Here is a 15712-nt window from a genome sequence, read left to right on the forward strand (position 1 = left end):
ATTAAATTAAAGATTCCAGTTCTGTAAATGATGAAGCCCAATCACACCACTGTCTCTTTTGTAAACTACACTTGTTAACATGTGAAACTGGCCCCACCCCCACTCTGACATGAAATTACTAAGAATCACAAACGGATAGCAAGAATAAATCTTTTTCTAGGGGTCTCTTCTTGTGTAGAATTATCAGTAATATCTAAAGAACTCTGTTTCAGCTGTACATGTACACTGAATAAAACTAACTGAAAAGCTTATTGTTGATTTATATCATCCTGCCCTACTGTTTTTCCCTTGACCAAATGTCTCACATATCCCGCGTCCGGCCATCCTGATTTAGGTTTTCCGTGATTTCCCTAAATCGCTCCAGGCAAATGCTTGGATGGTTCCTTTGATAGGGCACGGCCGACTTCCTTCCCCAATCCGATGAGACCGATGACCTCGCTGTTTGGTCTCTTCCCCCAAACAATCCAATCCAAAAATGTCTCACATTACTTAACATCTGAATAGTTTTGTTTCCTCTTATAACTTTCTCAGGAGGTTAAGCAACCTTTACTTCTCAAAGACAGCACTTCATTCATCTTTTTTTGTGTTTTACGTCAGTAATACCTTGTATGCATATTTCTTCTTCACTTTTATTGAAATGTGAGATTTCAAAAGAGGATTTCAACATTTTTCAGCTATACACTGATTTTCACATTTTATTAATGTGCTTTGATAATTACATTCCTATGTCAAATAATGGCCAAAACAGTTTCACAATTCCAGTTGCAGTGATGGATTTATGTACACATCTGCTGTCATTCCACTTCATTCTGAAGCTTTACTTTCAAATGTTCCTCACTGTTCACAGGCACTACACCCATAGCAGCAAATTTATCTGCTGAGACAATGTAGCATTTATGGCGGTACATCTGACATTCCACGATATTTGAGTACTATGAAATTTGTCTTTACAATAAATTGCAGTCTTTTAATTACTTTTATTAGCTACTAGATGGTACTCTGTAGAGTTGTTGAGCCAACAGCAAATCTATTAATAACTTGTAGAAGAAATAAAAATATTTTGGAAGAAAAGAAACAGTTGACAAATATGAAGCAAAAATCTGCCTCTTTATCATCATCATTATAGGTACTGACACACTTCTATATCACTAATAACAAATGAAAATAGTTTACTAAATTTTAGTAAAAATCTCTGCAGCAATACAATCCATGTATTGTTAAACAAATAGAGACCTTCCAACTCAAGCATTATAAATTATGTAACAAATTATATGTTTATATTTCATATTCGACATAACACTGCTCAAAGTAAGGATGGTATATGCCAGATATAGACACGTATTATTTGAGAAAATCTCAGAGTTCATTTAGACTAGATATGGAAGTAATCATTATTCTAAAACTTACTTAGAAACCTTTGAAATAAGCAAGATAATATTCTATAGGGTTTTGTAGACTATAGCTCCTCTCTGGCATGATCATTCCAAACTGAAACTATGGATGAAATCTTCAAGAAATTATAATGCCAGTATGAGAACAGAGAGGGAAAATCAAAAATAATAACTACTGCAACTGGTACAAAAAAAAAATCTCAATTATATTTCTTCTTGATAAATGGAGACAGTAATGAAAAAAGATAAGAAACATAAATTATAGTTTTGTGTCAACATAGGCTGAAATTACAACTGTCAAAACACATCTCAATTCTTCCTTTCCAATCTTATTCACTCTTGATTTTTAATTGTATTCTTCCTACTAATGTTCTGCACATTTTTGTGGCATTTGTTCAAATTATAACTTTTACTGTAATTGAGATAATGTTGCCTCCTGAAAGCAGTATACAAATTACCACTTCACTTTAATAAAAAGGAACTGAAAAATTGTATAAAATGTTCCACAGCCAGGATGAGAGTCAAGAAAAAACAGATTTCATGTGCAACTAATTGGTAGCACAATTAACAATGAAACTACTGTGGCTGTAATTTATTCATAATATTAATGACGCAGTAAGAATCCAGTTTCTCCTTCTGGAGCGATCTTCAGAAAAGAGCATTGCACATCAGTTGAACTGTAACTCTAAACAGACAAAGCATTCTTCAAGTAGCAAATGGGTTCAGATTTTTATCATAGTCATCATCTTCTAGAACTGCATCATCATCACTTCCAAGGAAAGGATTTGTGGGATCATTCCCAACAAAAGGATTTTTACTTGCATCATACTCTTCATCATCTTCATTATCAAATGGGTTCTTTGAAACATCAGAAGGAGGTTCATCAAATGGGTTCCTTGGTGTTTGTGACTGCATTGTTTCTTTTAAAGGTGGTGTTGCTCTAGCAGATGGCGAATGTCGTGGTGTAGATTTTAGACTGTGGCTAGCCATTGCTGGTGATCCTGGAACAGGTGAACATCTGAAGGGTGGTGTACAGTCAGCAGGCTGTGTAAGGTTTGCTTCTAATGAAGAACTGTACTGCTTATCAGAACGTTTACTTTCATCCAACCGCATCCTTCCCTCTGGGATCACATTAGAGAGCCCATTAACTGAAACACAATTATTTTTGCCAAATTAAATCAGTGATACCATATATATTACAACATGACTTTTAAAGCTACTTACAAGCAGTTATTTTCTTATTCGTGTGAGTTATTTGTATTATTATAAGAAAACAATGAGAGTGACTGATCTAAATAAAAAAAGTCAATTTTCCACATAATTAACAGACACTTCAGCGTTTCATGCTGTTTGTAATTAATAGGCTTGTTTAAATTAGCACTGAATCATGAATGTCAACTGAGTCTTCTGAAAGAATGTGCTAACTGGAATTATACAGTATCCTTGTAAAACACTTCAATGTAACATCAAATTCATACAATAAATGTTTGATCTGGACCATTTAAAATTTTATGCACACCTTACCTTTGACATAGGCTGTTACTTATCTTACTACTGAAAAACAAAAACAATTATGACAATATAAGATTTACCTGATAATTTGGAAAGCTGGGCCAAAATGAGCAACTGTTCCCATTGGTCAACAGCTAATAACTATAACTGACCTTTCACATGTCACCTGAGGGACAATTTAGTGCTTAATTACTTGGTATGAGATAGTTTTACTTAATCTGTGTCTTGAATTCTACAGAACATTTGCAGAGATTAGAGGCCTGGATTTAGATCAAAGCAGGTGAATATGTGAAACTATACGATTAATCGAAATTCAATCATTGGAAAAAAACTATTCTAGATGTCTTTCCTCTATTAATCTACATTAACTTACTTTTAAACATTGGACACATCAGATTAGAATATCAACATTATTAGGAAAAGGATAGATTGCTAGTCACTGTAAAGATGACATGTTGAGTTGCAGACAGGCAAAACAGCAAGTGTGTTCCACATTATAGCTTCGGCCAAAGCCTCCATCAGCAAGGAAAACACATACACATTCGCACAAGCAAGCACAACTCATGCACACACAATGCTACAACCAGCAGCTCTGACTAGAATGTGACTGTCAGGAGAACTGCAATCTGGAGTGGGGCAGGTAAGGGATAGCAGCGTACAGATGGGAGGATAGGATGGGAGGATAGAAGAGAACTGTCTAGCAGGGCATGCAGAGACTAGAGACTGCCAGGCAAAGTATTGGGTGGTGGGATGTGGTGGGAAAAACAGGAAGCAGAGAAGGAGAGGAGCAGGGAAGGGAATAGGATGGGTGAGTACACTGGCAGAGGGTGAGAGAATTTGAAAACGGAGGAGATGATAGAACGAGGGGGTCAAAACTGTTGGGTGGAGAGTGTGCTGAATATATTCGGGAGCAGATAATATGTTGTGAGGATAACTCCCATCTATGCAGTTCAGAAAAGCTGGTGGTCGAGGGGAGGATCAAGATGGCCTGGCTTGTGCAGCAGACAGCATTATGTTCAGCTCCCGTGCATAGTTTGACAGTGGCCATTCATCCTGGTGGACTACTGATTGGTAATCATACCACTATAAAAGGCTGTGAAATGGTAGAACTACTTAAACCTAACTAACCTAAGGACACCACACACGTCCATGCCCGAGGCAGGATTCGAACCTGCGACTGTAGCGGTCGCGCGGTTCCAGATTGCAGCGCCTAGAACCCTCGACCACCCCGGCTGGCGGCACAGGGTATGGACAAGGATGTTGTGGAGGGTGGACTGGACAATGGAACACCACTTTAGGGGAGGCGGGAAGGATCTTGGGTAGAATCTCCCTCATTTTAGGTCATGATGATAGATAATCAAAGCTCTGAGAAAAGTTGTGGTCAGTTGTTCCAGTCTGGGGTGGAACTGAGTGATGAAGGGAGCACTCTTCTGTAGTGGGACCTTGGTGGTGGCGGGAGGATTGATGGGGTGTGGGGAAATAGCATGGGAAATCTGTTTCTGTTATAGATCTGGGGGATAGTGCCTGTCTGTGAAGGCCCTGGTAAGACCTTCAGTATACTGGCAATGGAGTTTTTGTCACTGCAGACACATCAACCCTGGGTGGCACTGCTGTATGGGAGGGATGTTTCGGCATGGAAGGGATGGCAGCTATCAAAAAGCAGGTACCACTGGTGGTTGGTGGGTTATATGTGGACAGAGGTGTGGATGGAGCTATTAGAGAGGAGGGTGTCAACACCCAGGAAGATGGCACACTGAGTTGAGGAAGACCAGGTGAAGCAGATGGGAGAGAAGGTGTTGGGGTTAGAGTGTCTTGGCACTGAGTGCATACTATGAAGATGTCATCAATGAACCAGACCAGGGATTTGGGAGGCTAGGAAGGTTTTCTCTAGATAGCTCATAAACAGATTGGCATGGGAGGGTGATATACAGGTCTAATGGCTGTGCTGCAGGTTTGTTTGTAATATACCTTTCCTTCAAAGGAGAAATAGTAATGCGTTAGTGTAAAGTTTGTTAGGTGAATGAGGGATGATCTATTGTAAATTAGAACACTGAAAAAGAAAAGAGCGTACTGCAAAATAGAATGTACATTGTACATTTGAATATGAGCAAAAGTCTCTCACCAAATGTTTTGGATGGTTTCCCTTCATGCAATCTTAACCTTCCTTCTGGAACAGTGCTATATGTCCCTGATGTCAATGTTGTCTCAGGCTGCATGATAGCAGATGGTTCTGAAATGAGGAACAAGTAAATAATAATAATAATAATAATAATAATAATAATAATACCTTAGGGTCAATCCATTTCAAATCACCCAGGCGACGTTGCTCAACATTTTTGATTTTCTTGATTTTTTTATCATGACTTCCCTATAGACAGACATTCACAAAACACTTTAAAAATTTTTATAAGTCATAGTTTTTTCTGGCTGCTGTTTTTAGAATGGCGGTTGGGCAAATTTTAGTGGAAATCGACATTTGCGGAAAGTTTAATTGCCATGTTATTTTAAAAGATATCAGAATAATTCACCATGAAATGAAATTCAGGTATAATTTCTTTAAATTTTTCTATCATGCAAGAGAGTCACTCAAACTCTTTCTGTAAAGACTCTGAAAAAAATTATCAATCTTAACTTTTTAAGGCCTTCAATTTTCATGAAGGAAGAGAGACTCACTAATAATATGTTATCTCTGTGTTGCGTACTTACATAACTACCTGCAGTAAAACTTGCAGTGCTGAGAATGCACTCCTGTTTTTTCTAGAGCTTTTCAAAAATGGCCAAAACCCTTCTAACATCAATTTTTGCAGGTCAATATCTAAAAAGGGACTGAATGAAAACAAGCGAAAATTTTACAGAATGTTCTTTATTCTCATGGGAATATCTCACAAAAAAATTATGACTGAGACTCAACTACATTGAGAGTAATAGAGCAGCAAATTTCAGTAAAAAAGCTACCCCTCTACATGCTCGTGCAGTGCCAAGTTAGCAAACAAGGGCTTGAAATTATTACAGTTGACATTGGTCAAATGATGTTTAAATCATTACATACAATAAATGATCAAATATTTCTACTTTTAAATAACAATGGGCAGAGATAACAATTGGTAAGAGTTCTAATTCTTAAAATTAATGGTACATTTGTTGTACTACACTTGCGTACAGTATACACATAATGTTTCTCCATGTATACAGATTTAAAACTTCAGTTGTAACTACTTGCCAGCTGCAATTTTCATTAGGGAGTTAAACAAACACGATACTTCATTGCATAGTTTATCAGTTATGTTGTGTGTTCTACCAGACACTTTGTGAATTCCATTGGAGTTACTTTTCATATTACTTTCTTTGCAGGACCCAAGACAATAAACAAGTGAATAAGAGTTTTGTAAGTGTAGATCTGAAGTCTCCCATCTTCAACTGTTTTCAAGAATAGTAGATTTTTCAAGTATTGAAACGAGTTGTTTTGTGGGTGAACTAATAAGTGAACAGTGCCATAAACAACACTACAAGAAGAAAGTGCATCAAGAATTAATAAGAGTGAGTGGCTTGCCAGCTGAAGAACAATGTTAAAATAAAGAATTTCGAAAGAAATTTCTAATATTTGTTATTACCACAAAGATAAATATTTAGACAAATACAACCACATTTTTGGTAAAAAGTGTTGTGACCCATTTGGTACTCACAAAAAGCCAGTTAAAAATGGTTTGCGTAAAATACTAGTTGAACACCTAAACAAAAAAATGTGGATATTAACCTAATTCCTGGACAAGCTCTATGCCCAACTTGCGCATCAAGAATATTTGTAAATAAACCAGCTGAAAAAGTGGCAATTAGTGTTGAGAATGATCCTGAATTTCTTCCTGGGCCTTTTGAATTGGTTGAGGATGATCCTTTGCATCAAGTACAATCAATCTGTGAAACTTTGGAATTATCTCATTTACGTAAAATAACAAAGCTCAACAAAGACCAGCGAATATCAGCTTTACAAAGAAGAACTGATAAAATTACAAGTTCTGTCAAGCGAAAATTGGAAGAATCTTTCCATAATGACTTAGATGCTCAGAATGGAAATGGTACAGAAAATGTACAAAGTGAGTATGATATACTTATTACCAAAATGAAAGAAAAATTCAGTTTCCAGTAAAGATGACAAAATTAAGATAATTAGCCTCTTGCCAAGATCATGGTCAAAGAAAAAAATAATCGAGGAATTTGGTGCATCTGAATAAATAGTGAAGTTAACTAGGCAGCTAGTTATGGATCAAGGTATCTTACCACTTCTTTCGAAAAGACAAGGTGCCAACAAAATAAGTGAAGTTGTTGTTAATAGTATTAAAGAATTTTACGAGGATGATGACAATAGTCGCATGTGTCCTGGTAAAAAGGAATGTGTTTCAACTTTGATTGACAATGTTAAGGTGCAGAAGCAGAAAAGGTTAATTCTTCTCTCGCTGAATGAGCTCTACAGCCTCTATAAACAAAAATACCCAGATAACAAAATTGGCCGCTCTTTGTTTTGTGTTCTACGACCAAAGTGGTGCGTTCTTCCGGGTTCATCAGGAACTCATACTGTATGCATTTGCAAGCATCATCGAAACACAAAGCTTATGACGGAAGGAGCAAAGCTTAATGCAAATTATAAAGACCTGATAGCTTTCATGGTATGTGATATTGATAATGAAAAATGTATGCTTGACATATGTGTAGGATGTCCTGAACCAGATACCCTACTTGATATCTTAGAAAATGAACTTGACATCTTGCCTGATGAAGTAGTTTTCAAACAATGGGTACAAACTGATAGAGTTGTGTTTATTACACAGGTAATGCCCAGTGAGGAATTTTTACAGTCTCTTGTCGATAAGCTGGTGCTTTTAAAATCCCATCACTTTATCTCAAAAGCTCAAGCTCAATATTTTAAGGAAACGAAAGAAATCCTGAAAGAAACCCACTGTTTAGTGATTTTGCAGAAAACTATACATTTACAGTACAGGATGAAATTCAAAGTTTTCACTGGACTAATGCACAAGCGACACTGTATCCATTTGTCATTTACTTTAAAAAAGAAGACAACGTGTGTTGCAAATCTATTTGTGTAATTAGTGACCACCTAGAACATAATACCACGACTGTGTATGCATTACAACATCACCTCATTAGAGAAATTAAGAATATCATACGTAATGTTGAAAAGATAATCCACTTTAGTGATGGCGCAAGCAGCCAGTACAAAAATAAGAGAAACTTCATTTATATTTGCCAACACAAAAATGATTTTGGTTTACCAGTAGAGTGGAATTTCTTTGCCTCATCACACGGAAAGTATTCTTGCGATGGGATAGGCGGAACAACAAAAAGAGAAGTTACACGAGCTTCCCTTCAAAGACCTTACACAGAACAGATCCTGACTCCACACGATTTGTTCCAAATACTGTCAACAGAATATTACTGGAATTAGATATATATTTGTTTCTTCAACTGAAATTGAACAAGTCAAAACAAAGCTGACTGAGAGATTTGATTGTTGTTAAACATTGAAAGGAACAAGAAGCTATCACAGATATGTTCCCATAAGTGACAATCAAATAAGATGTTTTGTTACTTCCTAGGCTCCAACTTTGATGATGATCAAACTTCAATACTTTTTACAAATGTATCATCTTTCACAAATACCGATTTTGTTGTTTGTATGTATGATGAGAAGTGGTGGCTTGGAAAAATTGAAGAGAAAAGTGAAGATAACAATGATGTTTTAGTGCATTTCTTTCACCCTTCTGGTCCAAGAACTGCCTTTCAACTTTCCAAAAATGACACTGCTTGGGTGCCTGCAAATAAAAAAGTACGAAAGCTGACTCCACTGGAACTCACAACAGTGTCTGGTAGAACACACAACATAACTGATAAACTATGCAATGAAATATCGTGTTTGTTTAACTCCCTAATGAAAATTGCAGCTGGCAAGTAGTTACAACTGAAGTTTTAAATCTGTATACATGGAGAAACATTATGTGTATACTGTACGCAAGTGTAGTACAACAAATGTACCGTTAATTTTAAGAATTAGAACTCTTACCAATTGTTATCTCTGCCCATTGTTACTTAAAAGTAGAAATATTTGATCATTTATTGTATGTAATGATTTAAACATCATTTGACCAATGTCAACTGTAATAATTTCAAGCCCTTGTTTGCTAACTTGGCACTGCACGAGCATGTAGAGGTGTAGCGTTTTTACTGTTGAGTCTCAGTCATAATTTTTTTGTGAGATATTCCCATGAGAATAAAGAACATTCTGTAAAATTTTCAATTGTTTTCATTCAGTCCCTTTTCAGATATTGACCTGCAAAAATTGATGTTAGAAGGGTTTTGGCCATTTTTGAAAAGCTCTAGAAAAAACAGGAGTGTATTCTCAGCACTGCAACTTTTACTGCAGGTAGTTATGTAAGTACGCAACACAGAGATAACATATTATTAGTGAGTCTCTCTTCCTTCATGAAAATTGATAATTTTTTTCAGAGTCTTTACAGAAAGAGTTTGAGTGACTCTCTTACATGATAGAAAAATTTAAAAAAATTATGCCTGAAGTTCATTTCGTGCTGAGCACACTGGTTTTTGAATTATTCCAATATCTTTTAAAATAACTTGGCAATTAAACTTTCCGCAAATGTCGATTTCCACTAAAATTTGCCCAACTGCCATTGTAAAAATTACTGCCAGAAAAAAACTATGACGTATAAAAATGTTTAAAACAGTGTTTTGTGAATGCCTGCCTATAGGGAACTCATGATAAAAAAATCAAGAAAATAAAAAATTTTGAGCAACAAATTTTATTCATATTGGGTGATTTTAAATGGATTGACCCCTTAACTTTAATGAACCCTCATACAGACAACTGGACATACATGTAGAAGATCAGCGGGTTGAGTTATAAGTAATGTTTCCATGGGTTTTACACAAGACTACATGGGAATAATGCAATAAACTAAACATATATTTACTGAGGTAACTAGAAAATATGTTAGGTGTATATACAGATGTGCTGTGAGCAGTGATGTCATCGCTGACTCTCTCATGTCACCACACCGCACAGAAGCTAACAGGCCAACTGTGCGTACATGTAACTCGTAGACAATTGTGAATGCAACTGGGATTTTTCATGTCATACTGTATTATTATTAACTCATTCGGTAATTAAATAAGCAAATAATTATACCTTTATTTAAACACATGTATATGATATACAACATGAAAATGCACCCCTTGCAATATCTCCAGATGGCCAATTAGCGCACCATCCTTTCACAAACACATGTTGTTGCTAGTCAGAAAAAGATCCCCCAACCGCTTTTCAAAAACGTTCTTTTTCCATAATTTCTAATTATTGGCAAAACATGCAGTGTTGCATTAACAATGTTGTCTGTTTTCATGGTTAATGTTTTCTGTACTTGTAGTTCCGTTAGTTGATAATATATTGATATGCAAAATCTATTCTACTACGTTACTGCGACTTCATTTTTGAACCCGAATTTACTACTCATTATTATGCTCATTCCTACCCCCTATATCAATTTTGAAGGATGGGAGATACAGAGTTGGAACAGCACCAGGCTTTGACTTGCATTTCGGAGAAAGTTCAACAGTTCACTTTTCTAATATCATTTATACTCTTGAATGAGCAAAATGTATTGATCACACACAGCTATTAGTAACTGGAAATGAATTAGCATGTTTATAAGCATTTATCCCTTTTTATTTTCATACCAATATTCATAGGAAATTATTAAACTTAATTTCTAACATGCAGAGGTTAGCATAACTTGAGATGGCACAGCAAACCATAATTTTTCAATGAAAACAATTCAAAATATACTGTCAAAACTCCTCAATAGACTTATGACTGTTGTGTAAAGCTGTAATTAATCACCATTTACAAACTAAAACAACAGGTTATGGCAGTGGTGGGCTAGTGATCAGTGACTTGGTCGTCTGTGATACCAACATCACAGCTCGCTACTGTGCACTCTCTCTATGATCCCTAATGTACTACCCTGCAGCTGAATTACTGTTCTAGTTGATCTAAAAATAACAGAAAAAAGTATTGGCAGAAGAATGATGCAGTTATCAAAAACATACTGAAACAAAGTTGTATTTGTAACAAAAAATAAATAAATAAATAAAAAACAAACCTGCTAGATCAGTTACATTTTTCTCTGACAGTTGGGGGTTTCAGTTAAGTCAGTAGTTTGTACAGTGCTGTAGTACAGTCAATAGTAGAGTATATTTACACTTCCATTAACTGGAAAGTTCATCTTATTTACCCACAGAATGTTCAATAAGCCGTTTGCATTGTTTTACAAATTTAACAATGAGCAAATCTGTTTGACTAACAATGATCATAACACCCGCAGTGATACATCTTCATGGTAAATGAAACTTTTTTGCTCATAATTATTTAAATTATTTGGCAACTGGAACATATAAAATAAATACTGAACTCTTAAAATGTGAAGGTATGACACTACACTGAAGGCTTCTACATGCAATGAATCTCTGCTGACAAACCGGTAAAATACCCAAAGCATGGAAAAACAGCATAATTATTATCTTTGTTAAAGAAAAATAACATTTAGTGTTTAATTAAAGCATTCAAATGTATGTCAATTGTCTTTGTGAGCCATGTGTGTTGCATGTCTATCAACTGTGCATTAGTCCAGTTGGCAAAGAAAAAAATAGGGAAATTTTTGTATAGTGATAGGGAGGAGTGTAATGAACAACATACTAAATATTCTGATTGGTCATGTGAGCCTGGGTTTGGGGTGGCATTTATTTGTTTTCCTCGAATTACTCGAAAACCGCAGCTTCGAGTGGAAATGTTTCAGAGGACAATATTGAACTACATTAAATTACATTAAAAACGTCCTATTCACTTTTTCTGCAGGACTAATAGTTTGCACGTTGCAGGGTGCAGAGGAATCACAGATTATTGAAGATATTGCTTTAATGGAATAGAATTTACGAATACAGTTAAATAATGTGGGTTAAGAACAAATATTAAATGTGTATATCACATCTATAACACCCATGGTCTAGGGGTAGTGTCTTTGATTACTAATCAAAAGGTCAGTCTCAGGTTTGAAATCCACCACAGCTTAAATTTTGATTAATAATCAGCATTGGCAGTCAAAGGCTTCCAGCATAAGATGTCACCCTCATTCTACCAATGACCTTGTCAAAGAGGGCAGAGGAGCAGACAGAGTTTCAGGGCGCTCTGTTGTCCTTGAGGTGGGAAACTGACCCTAAAGGCACATCAGCAATGGTCAATGGAATGAGGATGCAGAATGCAATGGAAATCATTGCATTAAAGACACATAAAGTATATCCACATGCCATGCGGCCTGTAATTGAAAAAGTGTATGATTATCTCCCCACTGGCAAAATATTCCAGAACAGTCCCCAATTTGGATCTCCAGGGGGGACTGCCAAGGGGGAGGTGACCATGAGAAAAAGATTGACTAACCAACGAAAGGATAACATTCTACAAGTTGGGGCATGGATGTCAGAAGCTTGAATGTGCTCAATCTAGATATAATAGGAGTCAGTGAAGTGAAATGGAAAGAAGACAAGGATTTCTGGTCAGATGAGTATAGGGTCAACAGCAGCAGAAAATGGTAAAACAGGAGTAAGATTCATTATGAATAGGAATGTAGGGGTGAGAATGTCTAGTTGTAGGGTTGTTTTTATCAGAGTCGACAGCAAACCATCACCGATAATGTTAGCTCAGATATATATGCTGACATCGCAAAGTGAATATGAGGAGAGAGAGAGAGAGAGAGAGAGAGAGAGAGAGAGAGAGAGAAAGTATATGAGGATATTGAAAGGGTAACACAGTAGGTAAAGGGAGATGAAAATCTAACAGTCATGGGGGACTGGAATGCAGTTGTAGGGGGAGGAGTAGACGGAAAGGTTACAGGAGAATATGGGCTTGGGACAAGGAATGAGAGGGGAGAAAGACTAATTGAGTTCTGTAATAAATTTTGTCTGGTAATAGCAAATACTCTGTTCAAGAATTACAAGAGGAGGAGGAATACTTGGAAAAGACTGGTGATACAGGAAGATTTCAGTTAGATTCTGAAATCAGATACTGGATTGTAAGGCATACCCAGGAGCAGATATAAACTCAGATCGCAATGTAGTGGTGATGAAGGAGGCTATAGATACAGCAATAAGGAATAGCTCAGCAGGCAGTACAGTTGAAGAGGAATGGACATCTCTAAAAAAGGCAATCACAGAAAATGGAAAGAAAAATACAGATACAAAGAAGGTAACTGTGAAGAAATCATGGGTAACAGAAGACATACTTCAGCTGATTGAAGAAAGAATGAAGTGCTAAATGTTTAGGAAAATTCAGGAATACAGAAATACAAGTCACTGAGGAATGAAACAAATAGGAAGTGCAGGGAAGCAAAGCCAAAATGGCTGCATGAAAGATGTGAAGATACTGAAAAGAAATGCCTGTCGAAAGGACGGACTCAGCATACAGGAAAGTCAAAACAACCTTTGATGAGATTAAAAGCGAGGGCAGTAACATTAAGAGTGCAATGGGAATTCCATTGTTAAATGGAGAGGAGAGAGTGGATAGGTGGAAAGAGTACATTGAATGCCTCTATGAGGGGGACGATTCATCTGATGTGATAGAAGAAGAAGAAACAGGAGATGATTTAGAAGAGACAGGGAATCCAATATTAGAATTAGAATTTACGAGAGCTTCAGAGACTTAAGATCAAATAAGGCAGAAGGAATAGATAACATTCCATCAGAATTTCTATAACATTCCATCAGAATTTCTAAAATCGTTGGGAGTTGTGGCAACAAAATGATTATTCTCACTGGTGTGTAGAATGTAGGAGTCTGGCAACATACCATCTGACTTTCGCAAAAATATCATCCACACAATTCTGAAAACTGCAAGAGCTGACAAGTGTGAGAATTATCGCACTATCAGCCTAACAGCTCCTGTATCCAAGTTGCTGACAAGAATAATATACAGAAGAATGGAAAAGAAAATTGAGGATGTGTTAGATGATGATCAGTTTGGCTTTAGAAAAGGTGGAGGCACCAGAGAAGCAATTCTGACATTGCGGTTGACAATGGAAGCAAGACTAAAGAAAAATCAAGACACGTTCAGAGGATTTGTCGACCTGGAAACAGTGTTCAACGATGTAAAATGGTGCAAGGTATTCGAAATTCTGAGAAATATAGGTGTACGCTATAAGGAGACAAGGGTAATATACAATAAGTGCAAGAGGCAAGAAGGAATAATAAGAATAGATGACCAAGAATGACGCGCTTGGATTAAAAAGGGTTTCAAGGCAGGGATGTAGTCCCCCCCCCTTCTGTTCAATCTGTACATCAAAGAAGCAATGATGGAAATAAAAGAAAGGTTCAGGAGTGGAATTAAAATTCAAAGTGAAAGGATATCAATGATATGATTCGCTGATGACATTGCTATCCTGAGTGAAAGTGAAGAAGAATTACATGATCTCCTAAATGGAATGAACAATCTAATTAGTACAGAATATGGACTGGAAGTAAATCGGAGAAAGATAAAAATAATGAGAAGTAGCAGAAATGAGAACAGCAAGGAACTTAACATCAGGACTGATGGTCATAGAGCAGATGTAGTTAAGGAATTCTGTTACCTAGGCAGCAAAATAACCAATGACGGACAAAGCAAGGAGGACATCAAAAACAGACCAGCACTGACAGAAGGTGTATTCCTGGTCAAGAGAAGTCTACTAGTTTCAAACATAGGTCTTAATTTGAGGAAGAAATTTCTGTGAATGTACGCCTGAAGCACAGCATTCTATGGTAGTGAAACATGGACTGTGGGAAAACTAGAACAGAAGAGAATCTAAGCATCTGAGATGTGGCACAACAGACAAATATTGAAACTTAGGTAGAATAATAAGGTAAGGAATGAGGGGGTTCTGCGCAGAATCGGAGAAGAAAGGAATATATGGAAAACACTGACAAGGAGAAGGGACAGGATGACATCTGTTGAGACATCAGGGAATGGCTTCCATGGCACTAGAGGGAGGTGTAGAGTGCAAAAATTGTAGAGGAAGATGGAGATTGGAAAACATCCAGCAAATAATTGAGGACATAGATTGCAAGTGCTACTCTGAGATGAAGAGGTTTGCACAGGAGAGGAATTCATGGCGGGGCGCATCAAACCAGTCAGAAGATTAATGACCCAATAAAAGAAAAAACTGATCCACACGTAAGTGCAGAAGAACTGTCTTAAGTGATAAATTGTGTTCTGGGTGCGTGTAACAGTGGGCGAAGGCAGGGATTGAGGCTAGAAGCATGAGGGAAGGTAGGTCACTGGACTGTGGTCACGCACTGCCCTCCTTCATAGGTGTGCAGAATGAAGAGCGAGTAGGCACTTACCCAGTCTGTCTAGCTCATTACATCACGAAAAGCAACTAGAGGGTATTTCACAAAGTTATACTGACTCTTCCACTGTTCGCCTTATGAATCGCAGGTTCAAAATGGTTCAAATGGCTCTGAGCACTACAGGACTTAACATCTGAGGTCATCAGTCCCCTAGAACTTCGAACTTCTTAAACCTAACTAAGCTAAGGACATCACACACATCCATGCCCGAGGCAGGATTCGAACCTGCGACCGTAGCAGTCGCACGGTTCCGGGTGAAGCGCCTAGAACCGCTCGGCCACCAGGGCCGGCTGAATTGCAGGTGATGCAGTGTGCAGAAACGCCCGGGGTGAGGGGGGTTATTTTCCACAAAG

At 37.1% G+C, this 15712-nt stretch overlaps 1 protein-coding gene across 1 annotated transcript in view; it reads right to left on the reverse strand.

Annotated features, from left to right (window-relative positions):
• Positions 1–666: 666 nt before the first annotated feature.
• The window catches only part of LOC126236168 (vacuolar protein sorting-associated protein 11 homolog), a 193588-nt gene continuing 178542 nt past the window's right edge, over positions 667–15712 (reverse strand). The window contains exons 20-21 of the mRNA XM_049945264.1: positions 5026–5133; positions 667–2539 (exon numbers count right to left, since the gene is read on the reverse strand). Of these exons, the coding sequence (XP_049801221.1) occupies positions 2097–2539; positions 5026–5133 (551 nt within the window). The 3' untranslated portion in view covers positions 667–2096. The remainder of the gene's footprint in view (positions 2540–5025; positions 5134–15712) is intronic.

The sequence above is a fragment of the Schistocerca nitens genome, chromosome 2, assembly GCF_023898315.1.
Source record: "Schistocerca nitens isolate TAMUIC-IGC-003100 chromosome 2, iqSchNite1.1, whole genome shotgun sequence".
NCBI lineage: Eukaryota > Metazoa > Arthropoda > Insecta > Orthoptera > Acrididae > Schistocerca > Schistocerca nitens.